Below are 12,983 nucleotides of genomic sequence, written 5' to 3' on the forward strand. Positions count from 1 at the left end.
CTCTATAGAAAATAGATTTCTCTATAAATTTTTTCCAACTTGTTAAGAAAAGTCCCTACCTTAAATGGTATCAAAAAAAAGACAATTTTCAAATTTCTTATATTTAGAGAATTCTACAGCAGCCACTAAGCTAACTTAATGTGTTTCAACTCTATTAAAAAGAATATTATTTTACATTTACAAACCTATTAATTCTGTTAATGTGTTACACAAGGAGCACTTTATGTTGCATGTGGTTTAATTTTAACAAAACCTTCTTATCTCCCAGGATATTTTCAACTCTTATCTCTTCACTGAAAAAGATTCTTCCACAGTGGTAAAAACTAGTTTTCAAGAAAAGTCACAAGACAGCTCATTTCTCACAGCACAAAAAATGTATTTTCTCCCTGAGTGGTACCAGTCAGTGACTACCTCAAAGTCGGGGACAAAACCTGCTAACTAAAACATGAGGCCGGGCTAAAAGAATGCCAGTATAGTAGGCATCAGTATCAGGAACTCTTCTTTCTCTCAAAGCCAGCTAAAATACCTAGAGAATTTTTGGTGGTGGTGGTAGTGGTAGGTGTAAAAACCCATTTTGGTAACAGAAACAAAACTGAATAGGCTTAACCATGTACAAAAAACTGAGATATTATAACATAACATATTAAATAATATGGCATGTTATAAAGTAAAACATGACTTCAGAAGTAATAATAAAGTTGAATGCAGAGTACTACTAGAACTAAAACAGAAATACAAATTAGAGATATAAAACATCAACCAATACACTATGCCAGGTGTAGCAGGCAGAATCATGGCCTCCCAAAGACTATCAAGTCTGCAATCCCTGGACCTATGAATATGCTACTGCTATGGTTTGGCTATGTTTTGTGTGTGCCCCCTTGAAGACTCCTGTGCTAGAAGCTTGGTCTCCATTATGGCAATAGAAGTGGTGGAACCATTAAGAGTGGGTCCTGGGGCAAGGTAAATCAGTTATTTTGGGTGCTGCCCCAGAAGGAGATTAATACTAGACATATGGAATGAGTTGTTGGACAGCGAGAAGCTATAAAAAAGTAGTAATGCCCCTTTTTCAGTCGCTGGCTTCCTGTTTTACTATGTGACCCCTTCAGCAAGTGCTCCCACAACTATGATGTAAGGCACCAGCAGGCCCTCACAAGAGGCCAAATCAATGGAAACAGTCAATCTTGGACTTTCTTCTTCCATAACTGTAAGGTAAATGAATCTCCTTTAAGACTTAGCCTCAGGTATTTTGTTATAGTAACAGAAAATGGAGTAAGATAATTACCTTAACCTAGCAAACAAGACTTTGGCAAGGATCTGAGATGACAAGATTAACTTAGAACAACCAGGTGAGCTCAAGTTAATCATATGAGCTTCAAAGCTAAGAAACTTTATCATTTGTTGACAGACAATGACGACAGACAAAGGTCAGACAGTGATGACATTCCTGGCTTTTAGGAAGGAGGAAAGTGCTACAAGTCAAGGACTACCAGCAGCCTCTAGAACAGTGATGACAACCTTTTTAGAGATGAATGCTCAAAGTGCAACCCAAAGCCCACTTATTTATCACAAAGTACGAACACTGCAATTAAACTTGTATACTGAGGTTTCACTTTAGAAAAAACTCAAACATTAACATCTTTTGTCTTAAAAGAAAAGGAAGTAACACATGTGCCATAGGTCTGCCACCACTTCTCTAGAAGCTGGAAAAGGCCACAAAACAGAGTCTTCCCCAAGAAGCTTCAGGAAAGTAGGTAGCCTGCAGACACCTTGATTTTAGACCAGGAAAGCCAAGTCCAACATCTGACCTCTAGAACTGTAAGATAATATATGCTGTTATAAGCCACTATATTTTTATATTTATAATACTTTTTATGGCAGCATGAAGAACCAATACAGTAATAAGGAAATAAATACATGCTAACATTCACATCACAAAATAGGAAAAGAAAAATTTATGCTGCTGGAATAAATGAACAGTATTAAAAAATAAGTTAACTGTATATCTTTCATTTAACAAACATTCATTCACTCAAATACTTATGAAGCCAGAAAATGCCAAGAACAAAAGTCAAATGCTGAATACTGACAAAACTGTAGCTTTACAAAGCTTATCAGTAAGTGTCCATCATGATATGTAAACTTCAAATAGCCTGATGAGTTCAATAAATCATTTTCATACTTCAAAAAAAAGGTCAGAGAGTCACAGAGAAAATTAATTAGGCTCCTTATCAGACATGTACCCCAGACCCCAGGAAATATAACTTTTAAATTTTGAAACCACAAAAGAAAGTATCTACCACTCCCCAAAAACTTGTTTCCACTGCATCAAAATTCTAAAAGGGAATGAAAAATGATGGTGAATGTGACCCAGCAACCTCTCTTCTGTGTATGTGCCCCAAAGAGATGAAATCAGCCTATGGTAAGGATATCTACAGGCCCATATTCATTACAATGTTGTTTACAATAGGCAGCATAAGGAAGCAACATTAGTATCTGTCCAAAACTAGACAGAAAAAGTGGTACAAAGATATACACAATGGAAAACTAGCTGTCCTTTAAAAAGGAGGAGAGCCTGTTACTCGTAAAACAGAAAGGAACCTGGGGAACATAACACTAAGTAAAATAAGCCAAACAAAGAAAGAAAAATATTGCATGATCTCACTTACATGTGGAATTTCTTTTTTTTTTTTTTTTTCAAAAAAGCACCAATTATATAGACATAGAGGATAAAACTGTGATTACCAAGGGAAGGAAGAATGGGAAAATGTCTGTCAAGGGATACAAAGCAGCAGATGAGAAGAAGCCTAGAGATGTATGCATACGGAAAGGATGGAGTTACAGGCACACAGGCCCTTCCTTAAACGTGCTGTTGCTCCTTTAAAGAAGCCTTTTCTCCTTTCTCCACCCATCAAGCCACTGCTCAGCCTTGACACCTAAGGGAAGGGCAGGGTCCCACAACATTTTATCTCTTGCATATTATCAAGGCAATCTGTGCTTTAGCAGAGTTCAAGGTCTTTAGGGAAAAGATGTTGCAGTCAGGTCTGTATCTCTTACAAACAGTTCAGTTCAGGACACACAGTTGTTCTAGATGTTAATTCTACTAGTAAGTGAAATGATTAATAAATTAACAACAACAATAATAATAATAACCAACAGAGAACACTATGTCCTAAGTACCATTCTGGGAACATTATATGTAGTTATTAACAAGTTGTGGGGAGAGGGCAAGTACTGCGGACTAAACCCACTGAACTACATCTCTAGCCCTTTTTGGTTTTTAAGGTAAGGTGTTGCTAAGTTGCTCAATCTGAGTTCCACTTGCAATCCTCCTGTCTCAACCTGAGTAACTAAGATTACAGGTATGTACCAATATACCCAGCTGTATTAAATTTAAGCCTAACAAAATTCAAAGCCAGATTCTATTATCATCACCAATTAACAGGAGATAAAACTGAAGTACAAAAAGGTTAAGTAACTTGCACAGGGTTACATAACCAAGAAAGGGTGCAATGGCCCATGCAGTCTAACTCCTGAGTCCAAGCTCTTAGCTATGATATGCTACATTTTCATAATTCAATAGGCAAAAAAGCACATGTAGATATGTAAGATTTACTGAGGCCACAAAAAAGTGAAAGCAACAGGTCTATGAAGAGAAAAACAGGAACGGCCTTTTAAAATTACATGCCATTCTGTTAAAATGCTGCCTTTTTAATAAACAAAGTCCAAACCTGCAATATGACCAGAGAAAATATTAAAGTACATAAAGTAGAGAGGAACATAATGACAGAGTCGGTCAAGCATTGCCCTCAGTACCCATGCCACTGTTACCGTGATATTGCACCACTTTTTAATTTACCTTTTTCGGGGGCTGGGGATTTAGCTCAGCGGCAAAAACGCCTGCCTGGCAAGCGCAAGGTCGTGAGTTCGGTTCCCGGTACCGGAGAAAAAAACCAAAAAAACCAAATTTACCTTTTGCAACATATTGTAAGAGAAACGTTCTTAAATTTAGTCTCTTCCAAACCCTGCTTTACTGATATAAATAATTTTCCAAATTAAATGGTTCACATTTGAACATGGCTTTGTGCTACCTGACTTTTCAGGACTCTAGCACTCAGACATTACAAACCAACCAGGTAAAGTCCTTATGAAAAGTGGACACATGCCCTAACCCACATTTTTCTTCAGCTGTCCCTGGAAAAGGGCCCCCTGCCTCCAGGTTCTCAGCAGGAATATGAAGAAGTGTAGTGATTTATAAATTTTCAATATCAAATGATATATCAAATCATATATCTCCTATGAACTGCATCTTGTAAAATGTTACAACATGTGTATTATTTGCTGTTTATTTAGGATTTGTAGAAATATAGTACAGTAGTCAAGATAAATTTAACACCAAACAAGACCAAATTTTAATGGAGGCTTATTACTGTAAAAAATCCACACAAAATACAAGTTTGTACACAGTCTTTGTTGTATAGCGTAAGAACCACCCTTCCTATTAAATGCCATTCTAACAATGGACATTGCAATAATCAGAAACTGTGCTACCACAGAAAGAAATAACACAAGTTCTAAGGGATAGGCATCACATGTATTTCTGTCTGCGCCTTACAGAGAAATTCCCAGCTAGTCAGTTTCACCATGGTCTAGGAACTCAGCCAAATTCTCTTGCAGGCTGAAGAAGTTCTGGATTCTAACTAGATGCCTCTCCCCAAGAACCAGAATGTAAGCTCTACAAGGATAGGGATTTGGGAACATTTTATATGTAGGTGCATTTCCAGCACCTAGAAAAGTACCAACTACAAAGTCTGCACACAGGAAGCACTGAACGAATTGATATAGCAGCTCAAGACTTTGAAGCCAGGCTTTCTGACAGTAGAACTCCATTACTCCTTTTAAAAAATTTTTTTCCCTCCAAACTTTAACAAAGAACATCCTATTTTCTGCTCTACTAATCTAAAACAAACTTCCTGCCAACAAATGAGCCAGAGAGAAGGAAAGTGACAATAGTTATAGTTAGAGGAGCACAGGACTTCCTACAGCTAGACGTACTATGACTGATACAAAACAAAAAGCAAGTAATAAAAAAGGTACTGCATGTAAACTCCTTCAAAGGTGGACAGTTAGCCATAATTACTTGGCAAAAAGAGAAATGAAAATTTTCACTGTAAGATAAAATGTTTTAAGATCTTAGAAAAAAACTGAATCACAAGTAGATTCTATATTAGTGACCTTTAAACACATATATTCTAGATATAAAACATAAGCCTCATTTCATACTAAGGAAACAGCTCTGGTTAACAAAGGATTTTTTTATTCAAGACAGCTATGTTTTCACATCTGCTCTTTCTCCTCTTCCAAATGAGGAACTTGGTGGGTTTGTGCACAGGTGTGTGCTCCAGGACAGGAGAAGCCCAGACAGACAGCCACTCAAGTTCTTCCAGACCTGGAGACTGGAAGAGTGTGCTTCTGGTTGTCACAGCTCATCGTTTTTTTTCTATGTACGATTATATAAGTAATCATAAGTAGATAATTTCAGGAGATGGTGAGAGAGGTGATAATAAAAGGCCCAGGGGTCAAATCCATGCTCTCACCTCACTGCTACCTCTGATTACTACAATCAGTGCTCCATAGTATAGTCTGGATGTGTCTCCCAAAAGTTCTGTGTTGCAACCTTAATCCTAAGTGATATGTTAATAGTATTTGGATGTGAGGTCTTTGGGAGATAATTAGGATTTGATAAAGTCGAGGGTAGGGTCCCCAGAAGGAGACAAGTGACTTTAGAAAAAGAGGAAAGACTCAGGCTAGCACACCTGCCCAGTCTCCCCAGGTGATGCCTCAGCCCAGTTACTAGCAACAAGGGGCCTCATACCAAATGCCTGCTGGGTATGGCTACCCGGAACTTCCCAGCCTCCAGAATTGTGAGGAAAAACAAAACAAAACTATTCTTTTTAACTGATAAACTAGTCTCAGGTATTTTACTATTGCAAGAGCAAATGGACTGAGACAGCCCATTTGGAAGGGCTTATATTGGTGAAAATTCATGTTTTATTATCATAATAATCTCTCTCTTTATTAATTTCTTAAAGGCTTACTTCATGAGCACTATTAAATATCACATCTTTACTCAGGTATGGAATGTGTAGCTTGCGCACCCCTGGTCTCTACCTAATAATGGCAGCTTTTTATTTCAAACACTTGGTCAACAGAATTGATACATCGTCCCTGAGTTATGGGATGATACAGATAAACTCCAACAGAAGCTCTGTAAGGACACACAACGAAGTTACAGCTCTTTTGCTTCCATCTCTGTTAATACGCTCCATCACAGCAGTATTGTGAAGAATTAACATTCTTGATTCAATCTGTAAGTCTACATACAATACAATTCTAACCATCCTAAAAAAAAATTGTTTCCAAAAATCACTGAATATAAATATCTCTCTTTCTTTTTTATACTTAGAACTGTTTTTCCTTGGTACAAAATCATGTGACTTTATTTCATTATAACTCATTATTTCAGAGGAGTTCTGATTTTGTAGCAATTCTAACCATTTTAATCAGAAAATTAGGCTTCTATAAACATCCAATTATAGTTGATTTTGGTTTCCTCATCTAGACTATGTTTTTAAAGTATTCAGACATGTGTATATAATTTTCATATACAAAAAGTCAATGATGATAAATACAGTGTCATGTAGGTACCATAAGAAAAGTATTCTATGAGATTGTGTTGATAAACAATAATCTAATAATTTAATAATAATGCTGATGAATATGTAATTAAATTACCACACAAATTATGAAGTCCACTCTGGAAATTAATGTAGTTTGTACATTTCCTAAAAGTTAGAAATACAACAATTAAATATTAAGTAAATTACAGTATAGCCTTCAATAGAACATTGATGCAGGAATTTAAATAGTTTAAAAGCTCATCAAAACCCAGACATACAAAATAGTTTTAGTATTACAATTAAGTAAAAGTTGCAAAGTTTAAAGTCTAAAAGGGATAAACAAAGCAACAATTGTATTAGAGTGACAGAAATATGAATTTTCCTTCTATTCACTTTTTTTCACTATCTGTTTTAGTTTTCTCCAATCATAAATGAGCCAAATAAAATAAATTTAAGGAATGTTCATTTTAATAAAATGGGACTACATGACTTTTATATTTTAATGAAAAGGTGCTAGATTGAACAGGAAAAGGTGTTTATCCGTGCCTCAGCTCTCAATGCTGAAACCGTCTGCTACATCAGCAGCACCCAGCACCCTCCCTCATACTGCATCTTTTTTCCCCGTGCTGGGTATCAAATCCAGGGCCCCAAGTGTGCTCAGCAAAGACTCTACTACTGAGCTCCATCCCCAGGGCCCCCTTATACCATATCTTGAAACTCTCACTTGCACCTTAACATATACTAAGGTCTCCCACGCATACAGTGGAGCTCAGAAATGCTATCATGGTACACACCAGAAAACACAAGCTTTTTCCAAACTACAGAAAATTTGCTATTCCAGTAACATAATTCCTTGGGATGAAATCTAAGATGAACTCCAAGCATGTACTGCATTCCATCTCTAAGAGAGAGTCCTAACTAGTTTCCTATTTCCCTAACACAGCAGGATTATGTTTATGAAGAGTTAGCATGACACAAAAAGATAGCTCAGGAGTTCCATATTCATTTCATTTCTTAAACCAAGAGAAATCGCAATGTAAACAGACAAATGGTGAAAACAAACTAAAGTTACCAGACATTCAGGTTCTGTTTGTTTAAAGTGAGAGTGTTTGTTCAAAGATTATTAAATTTGCTAGTGGGGTGAGGACTTTGCAGCAGAAAACAACTTCCCTGCATTGAGGACACACTATAAGAATCTGTCTAAAGTGGATCATGGAAGAAGAAATCCATCACAGAACTCAATTCAGATGCCAATTACTCACATAGTTAATATGAACCAACGGCATTTTACGTAATTTTAAGAAGTTAATAAAGCCCTGTTTTAGAGACCACTGTTGAGTATACTGAGAACAGCTAAGTAGATCAATGGGGATGAAGAAGCACCACCATTCACTAAATAAATACAGTGCCAACTACACGAGGGCAGTTGTGAGTAGTGACAGCTAAAAAGACTAAAAGAGACAACAGATAATAAGTAATCTCCAGATTCAGAGAGCTGACTCCCAACAGAACAGAAAGTATGCCAGCGACAAAAATGCAACAGGAAGGTTCTTCCAGCCGGTCAGTCAACAAATAACGTCAGGCTACAGAAACACAGTTTTCTTTTTTTTTAAAGGACTGAAGAACTGTCCTCACAAGAATAATAATTTTAATAAAGATTAATAAAGATATGGAGTATATGTAAAGAAATGCAACTCTAGCATCACAATTCTAAACCTAAAATCATAAATGTGTACTAAATACATAAATATGTATCAAAATCATAAATGTGTACAAAGCAAATGGAAACTGGGGAGTGGTGCTGCGTGCCTGTAACCCCAGCACACCTGCAGGCTGAAGCACAAGGAGAGGAAACTCAAGCCAGCCCAGGCAACTTGGTGACTTGCTGTAACACTGCCTCAGGGGGGCGGCGGGACGGGCGGAATGTCACTCAGCGCAAAGGCCTTGGGTTCACTCTCTAGCACTGGAAAAAGAGAGAAAGAGAGCGTGCAAATGACAGACGACTCCACAGAGAGCAAAGGGAATTCAGACACAGGAACACACAGGACTAAAGAGTGGGAAGAAAGCATCAAGCACGGGTTGGAGCCAAAACTTGAAGGGGTGAAAAACAATGGGGTTGGGACAGCCAAAAAAAGCACCTATATGGTAGGGGGTAAGTTAGAAGTCCAGTGAGGGGTAGGAAAGCTGTATGATGCAGACAGAGATGCCAATGGAAAAAGAGACAAAGACCAGGTCATGAAGGGACATAAATTCCACACTAGGCCTTTTCATTGCACTGGTCTTTCTAAATGAGAAAACCCAGAACAACTTTCTGTGGCAAAGTGAAATAGTTACATATACATGACAGAGTTTCAGGGGCAATAAAGAAAGTGTATTTCAGACAGCCATAAATAACTGAGAAACAGCAAATAAAAATGGTGCTATCAAAAGCTAACAATATAAAATTTTCTTTTACCCTGTCAAGTACTGAACAAACTTACCCCAATGATACTCAGTCCCTTGAGGTAGTCCTGACGAGGCTGGGCTTGAGGAACACATCCGGCCAGCACTACTTTCTTGTTTTCTTCTTGAGCTTTTCTAGGAAATTGAAGGGGAGAAAAAAAGTATCAATTATTTGCTCTCAAGTACACCCTGGGAAATGGTTACGCATATGAGTTCTTCAAATAATAAGTCCAGCTAATATGAACCAGTATTTTCTTACAACTGCTTAAGAAAAACATAAGACTTCTGCACTATCTGTCCATTTATCAGAGCACTAAGGAACACTATAGGAGTTAAATCTGACAATGCATTTCATTATCATCTCATTCCAAAACAGTCATACAGAATGCACATGGATATGAATCATTCTTGAAAAACGTATTTTCCAAACAAGCCAACCTTTCAAATGAGTTTGTGAAATATTAATGAAAATATGCTTAAAACGATGTGTTCTTTCTTAAGTCTTTTGAACAATATAAATGTAAAATACATTGTAAAAAAACTCAAACAGGAGAGCAGGATAAATAAAAGGTATAACATCTCAAATCTTGGAAATGGCCACATTTTCCCACAACGCCCACCTATTCTTGTTCCTTAGAACTTAGTTCCTGGTTACTTATTCTTCCTGCCAGACTCCAAACATTCCTCCAATACACAATATATACTCACAAGCTGACTGGTGTGACACATATAAATATGTATGGGTATATAAACATATATATGTATCTCATTTATATGCACATTTGAAAATTTGAGAAAGTATTCTGAGATATACAAATCTAGAGGCGAAATCTATGTTCAGTTGTGTAATTATTTTCCTAGCATAAGTTCTAAGTAGAAAAGCTGGTTCAAAGATACACATATCTGGGTATTTTTTAAGAACTTATCTGCTGAAGGAAAGTTGGAGTTTATTTTATGTGAACATTATTCACTCAATCAGGCAGATGTGTATACATCAAATAATGATTTCTGTGCCATCCTGAAAAATCTTGTTAGTGAATGGAAATAATGTGACTTTGGTTTTACATTTTTATTAATACCAAGTACATCACTGCACACCAATGCTTTTCTCATAGTAAATGTGAAACAGCTTATCAAACGAAAAAAATCTTTCCACTTTCTTTAACAGTCTCTACAAGGAAGTTAACATCTGTTTCTTTTTAAAGAACTATACATGCAACACCTAGAGTCACTGCCAGACATCCAAGAGACTCTGCAATCACTAATAATTAAATCAAATAAAAAGCCTGCTTCCTATAAAATGAAGTAATTCAATTACTTAATTATTAAGCTCATTTAAGGCATTATACTAAGTGCTTAAGGGAACAAAATAATGAAGAAGACCAGCACCTTGTACTCCACAAGCTCAAGGTTTATAGCAGATGAGATGTGAAAGACGATAGACAGCACAGCATCAAGTAAAATGCTTTCGATGACAAGGAGATGCACAAGATAACATGCAATGAAGGGGAAAGAATGTGCAGGCAAAACAGACAGGAAATGGCTTCATGAAAAACTTAGGGAGGATTTTTATCAGCAGACAGGATGAGTAAAGGACATAAATAGAGGCAAAGAAAGCTCTAGGCAGTTGCTATGGTTGGACAAAGACAAGAAGGTAGAAAGCACGGGGGAGGGGCTGCACAGGACGGTGCGAAACGCTAGATGGGGTCATGAAACAGTCAGGCCTGATTTTAAGGGAGTAAGAAGAACGCTAGAAAATTAAGAGGAGAGGTCCCAAATAGGGACATGAGATTTAATAATTTATTAAACATTATTTCATGCTTTTATTGAATTTGGCTTAAAAATGGTAAGGCCAACCAGAATCATAATCTCAACCAAAATTATAGTCCAGTCATGGAATCTGGATGCCACACTTTTTATGCAAACGAAGCAGCAAAGGTTTTAATGCAAATTATCACAATCCCCCTGTTATAAGCATTCCCTTTATGCATCCTATATTTTTTTTAATGTACGTTTGTTCAGGTTAATAAAAGCCTGAATTTTTTTTTCTTTTTTTCTTTTTTTTTGGTTTTTTTTTTTTCTGGTACCGGGAACCGAACTCACGACCTTGCGCTTGCCAGGCAGGTGCTTTTGCCGCTGAGCTAAATCCCCAGCCCCTGAATTTTTTTTTTTTTTTTTTTTTTTTTTTTTTTTTGGATTTTCTCCGGTACCGGGAACCGAACTCACGACCTTGCGCTTGCCAGGCAGGCGCAATTTTTTTTTTCTTGAGAAATGTATCCAGCACAGACATATTTTTAAAAGCTTTTATCCTTCAAACTGTGAATGCTGATGAGACTAATACTTTAAGAAAGTTAAAATAATATAAATTACCATGTCTTCCCCTCAAATGGTCCTGAAATGCTAATTAAAATGAAAATGGGAATGCAAAGTTAATTTAATAGTTCACATTTTCTTGAAACATATTTCTAAGTTAAAACAGCAACATATCCTTGTCCAAAGCATTAACTTGAATAAATACAAAATATAAAGAATTCTTTCCATCTTTTCTCCAAGGCATAAAATGCAAGAACTAATTGGTACAGAATTATCATTAAAAAAATTAATACTAACATAATATTATTCCCTTACTTTACAGACAAGAAAACTGAGACTTAAAGTCATGCAATGGCTGTCTGTGGTGGTTCACACCTGGAACTGTAGCTACTCAAGAGCCTGAGGTAGGAGGATGACTAGTTCAAAGCTCACTTAGGCAACTTAGCAAGATCTGTCTCGAATACAAAGAGCTGAGGATATAACTCAGTGGTAGAACATTTGTCTAGCATCCACAACATCCTGGGGTCAAACCCCAGAACTGCAAAAAAAAAAAAAAAAGAAAAGAAAAGATGCAAACATCAAGGTTGAGTCAGTGATAGAGCGGCAATGAGCACCCAGGATCCCCTGGATCTGTGGACTCACATTTCAGAACACAAATCACACTTATGTTTTCATGGTATGATAAACACTGGCACAGATATTTCTCCACTAGAACAGCAGAGAAATTTACAGAGCAATAATATGCTGAATATCTTGCAGAAAGCAGCACAATTTAATATCTGACAACTCTTGCGTGATATGAGTCTTAAAATAATAGTCTGATGGAGAGTAATAAATTCATGGGAATATCAAAAAATAGCTCTCTCAAAGTAGCATGTAAGAAGGGACTGGTGATTCTTCCACTGTGTTCATTACTCTTATTCCTCATGCTTTCCTATAAATGGATATTTGGATAAAAGCACCCATAATAATGTCTACTTCTTTAACCAAAACTTTATCTCAAGAAAAAGTTTCTTAACTTTGTATATGATTTTAAAATTTATAAATACATACTCAGATAGTCATTTTTTAAAAACCTCTTACAATAGCACCAGAAACAGGATCACATCAGTCTGGTTTTATCCATAGCAAGTAATTTAATACTCTGAGAGTGAGCATGCCCCATGTCAAATGTTCAAGTGAGAATATACCTACTTTAAGTGCTGATACTGTTTTAGTCACTTTTCTGTCTTTGGGCCAACACACCAGACATATGCAATTTAAAGGAGGTGAAGTTTATTCTGGCTCACAGTTTCAGTGGATTCAATCCATGGTTGGCTCCAAGGAGTCACACATGGGGGAAGAGCCCAGCAGAGGAAAGCCAGTCACACTTCAGAGGCCAGCACCAAAAAATGACACACAGACTTTTAAATTTTTCAATGCAAACTCATACCCTCAGAAAAACTCTTCCTTATGACAGCACCAGAAAAAGGCCAAGGCATTACCTGTTGCTAGACACCGTGAACAGTTTAACATTCTGCATGTGAGTAGTCTCTACATGGAATGCTC

General features: G+C 36.8%; 1 protein-coding gene across 3 annotated transcripts in view; it reads right to left on the reverse strand.

The window, feature by feature from the left end:
• The window catches only part of Cdkal1 (CDK5 regulatory subunit associated protein 1-like 1), a 594,324-nt gene that overhangs the window by 425,233 nt on the left and 156,108 nt on the right, over positions 1 to 12,983 (reverse strand). For all 3 annotated transcript variants that reach the window (XM_005403380.1, XM_013503828.1, XM_005403381.2), the window contains exon 5: positions 9,161 to 9,257. In XM_005403380.1, the coding sequence (XP_005403437.1) occupies positions 9,161 to 9,257 (97 nt within the window). The remainder of the gene's footprint in view (positions 1 to 9,160; positions 9,258 to 12,983) is intronic.

This window comes from Chinchilla lanigera, unplaced genomic scaffold, assembly GCF_000276665.1.
Source record: "Chinchilla lanigera isolate Chin_1 unplaced genomic scaffold, ChiLan1.0 scaffold00082, whole genome shotgun sequence".
In the NCBI taxonomy this organism is placed as follows: domain Eukaryota; kingdom Metazoa; phylum Chordata; class Mammalia; order Rodentia; family Chinchillidae; genus Chinchilla; species Chinchilla lanigera.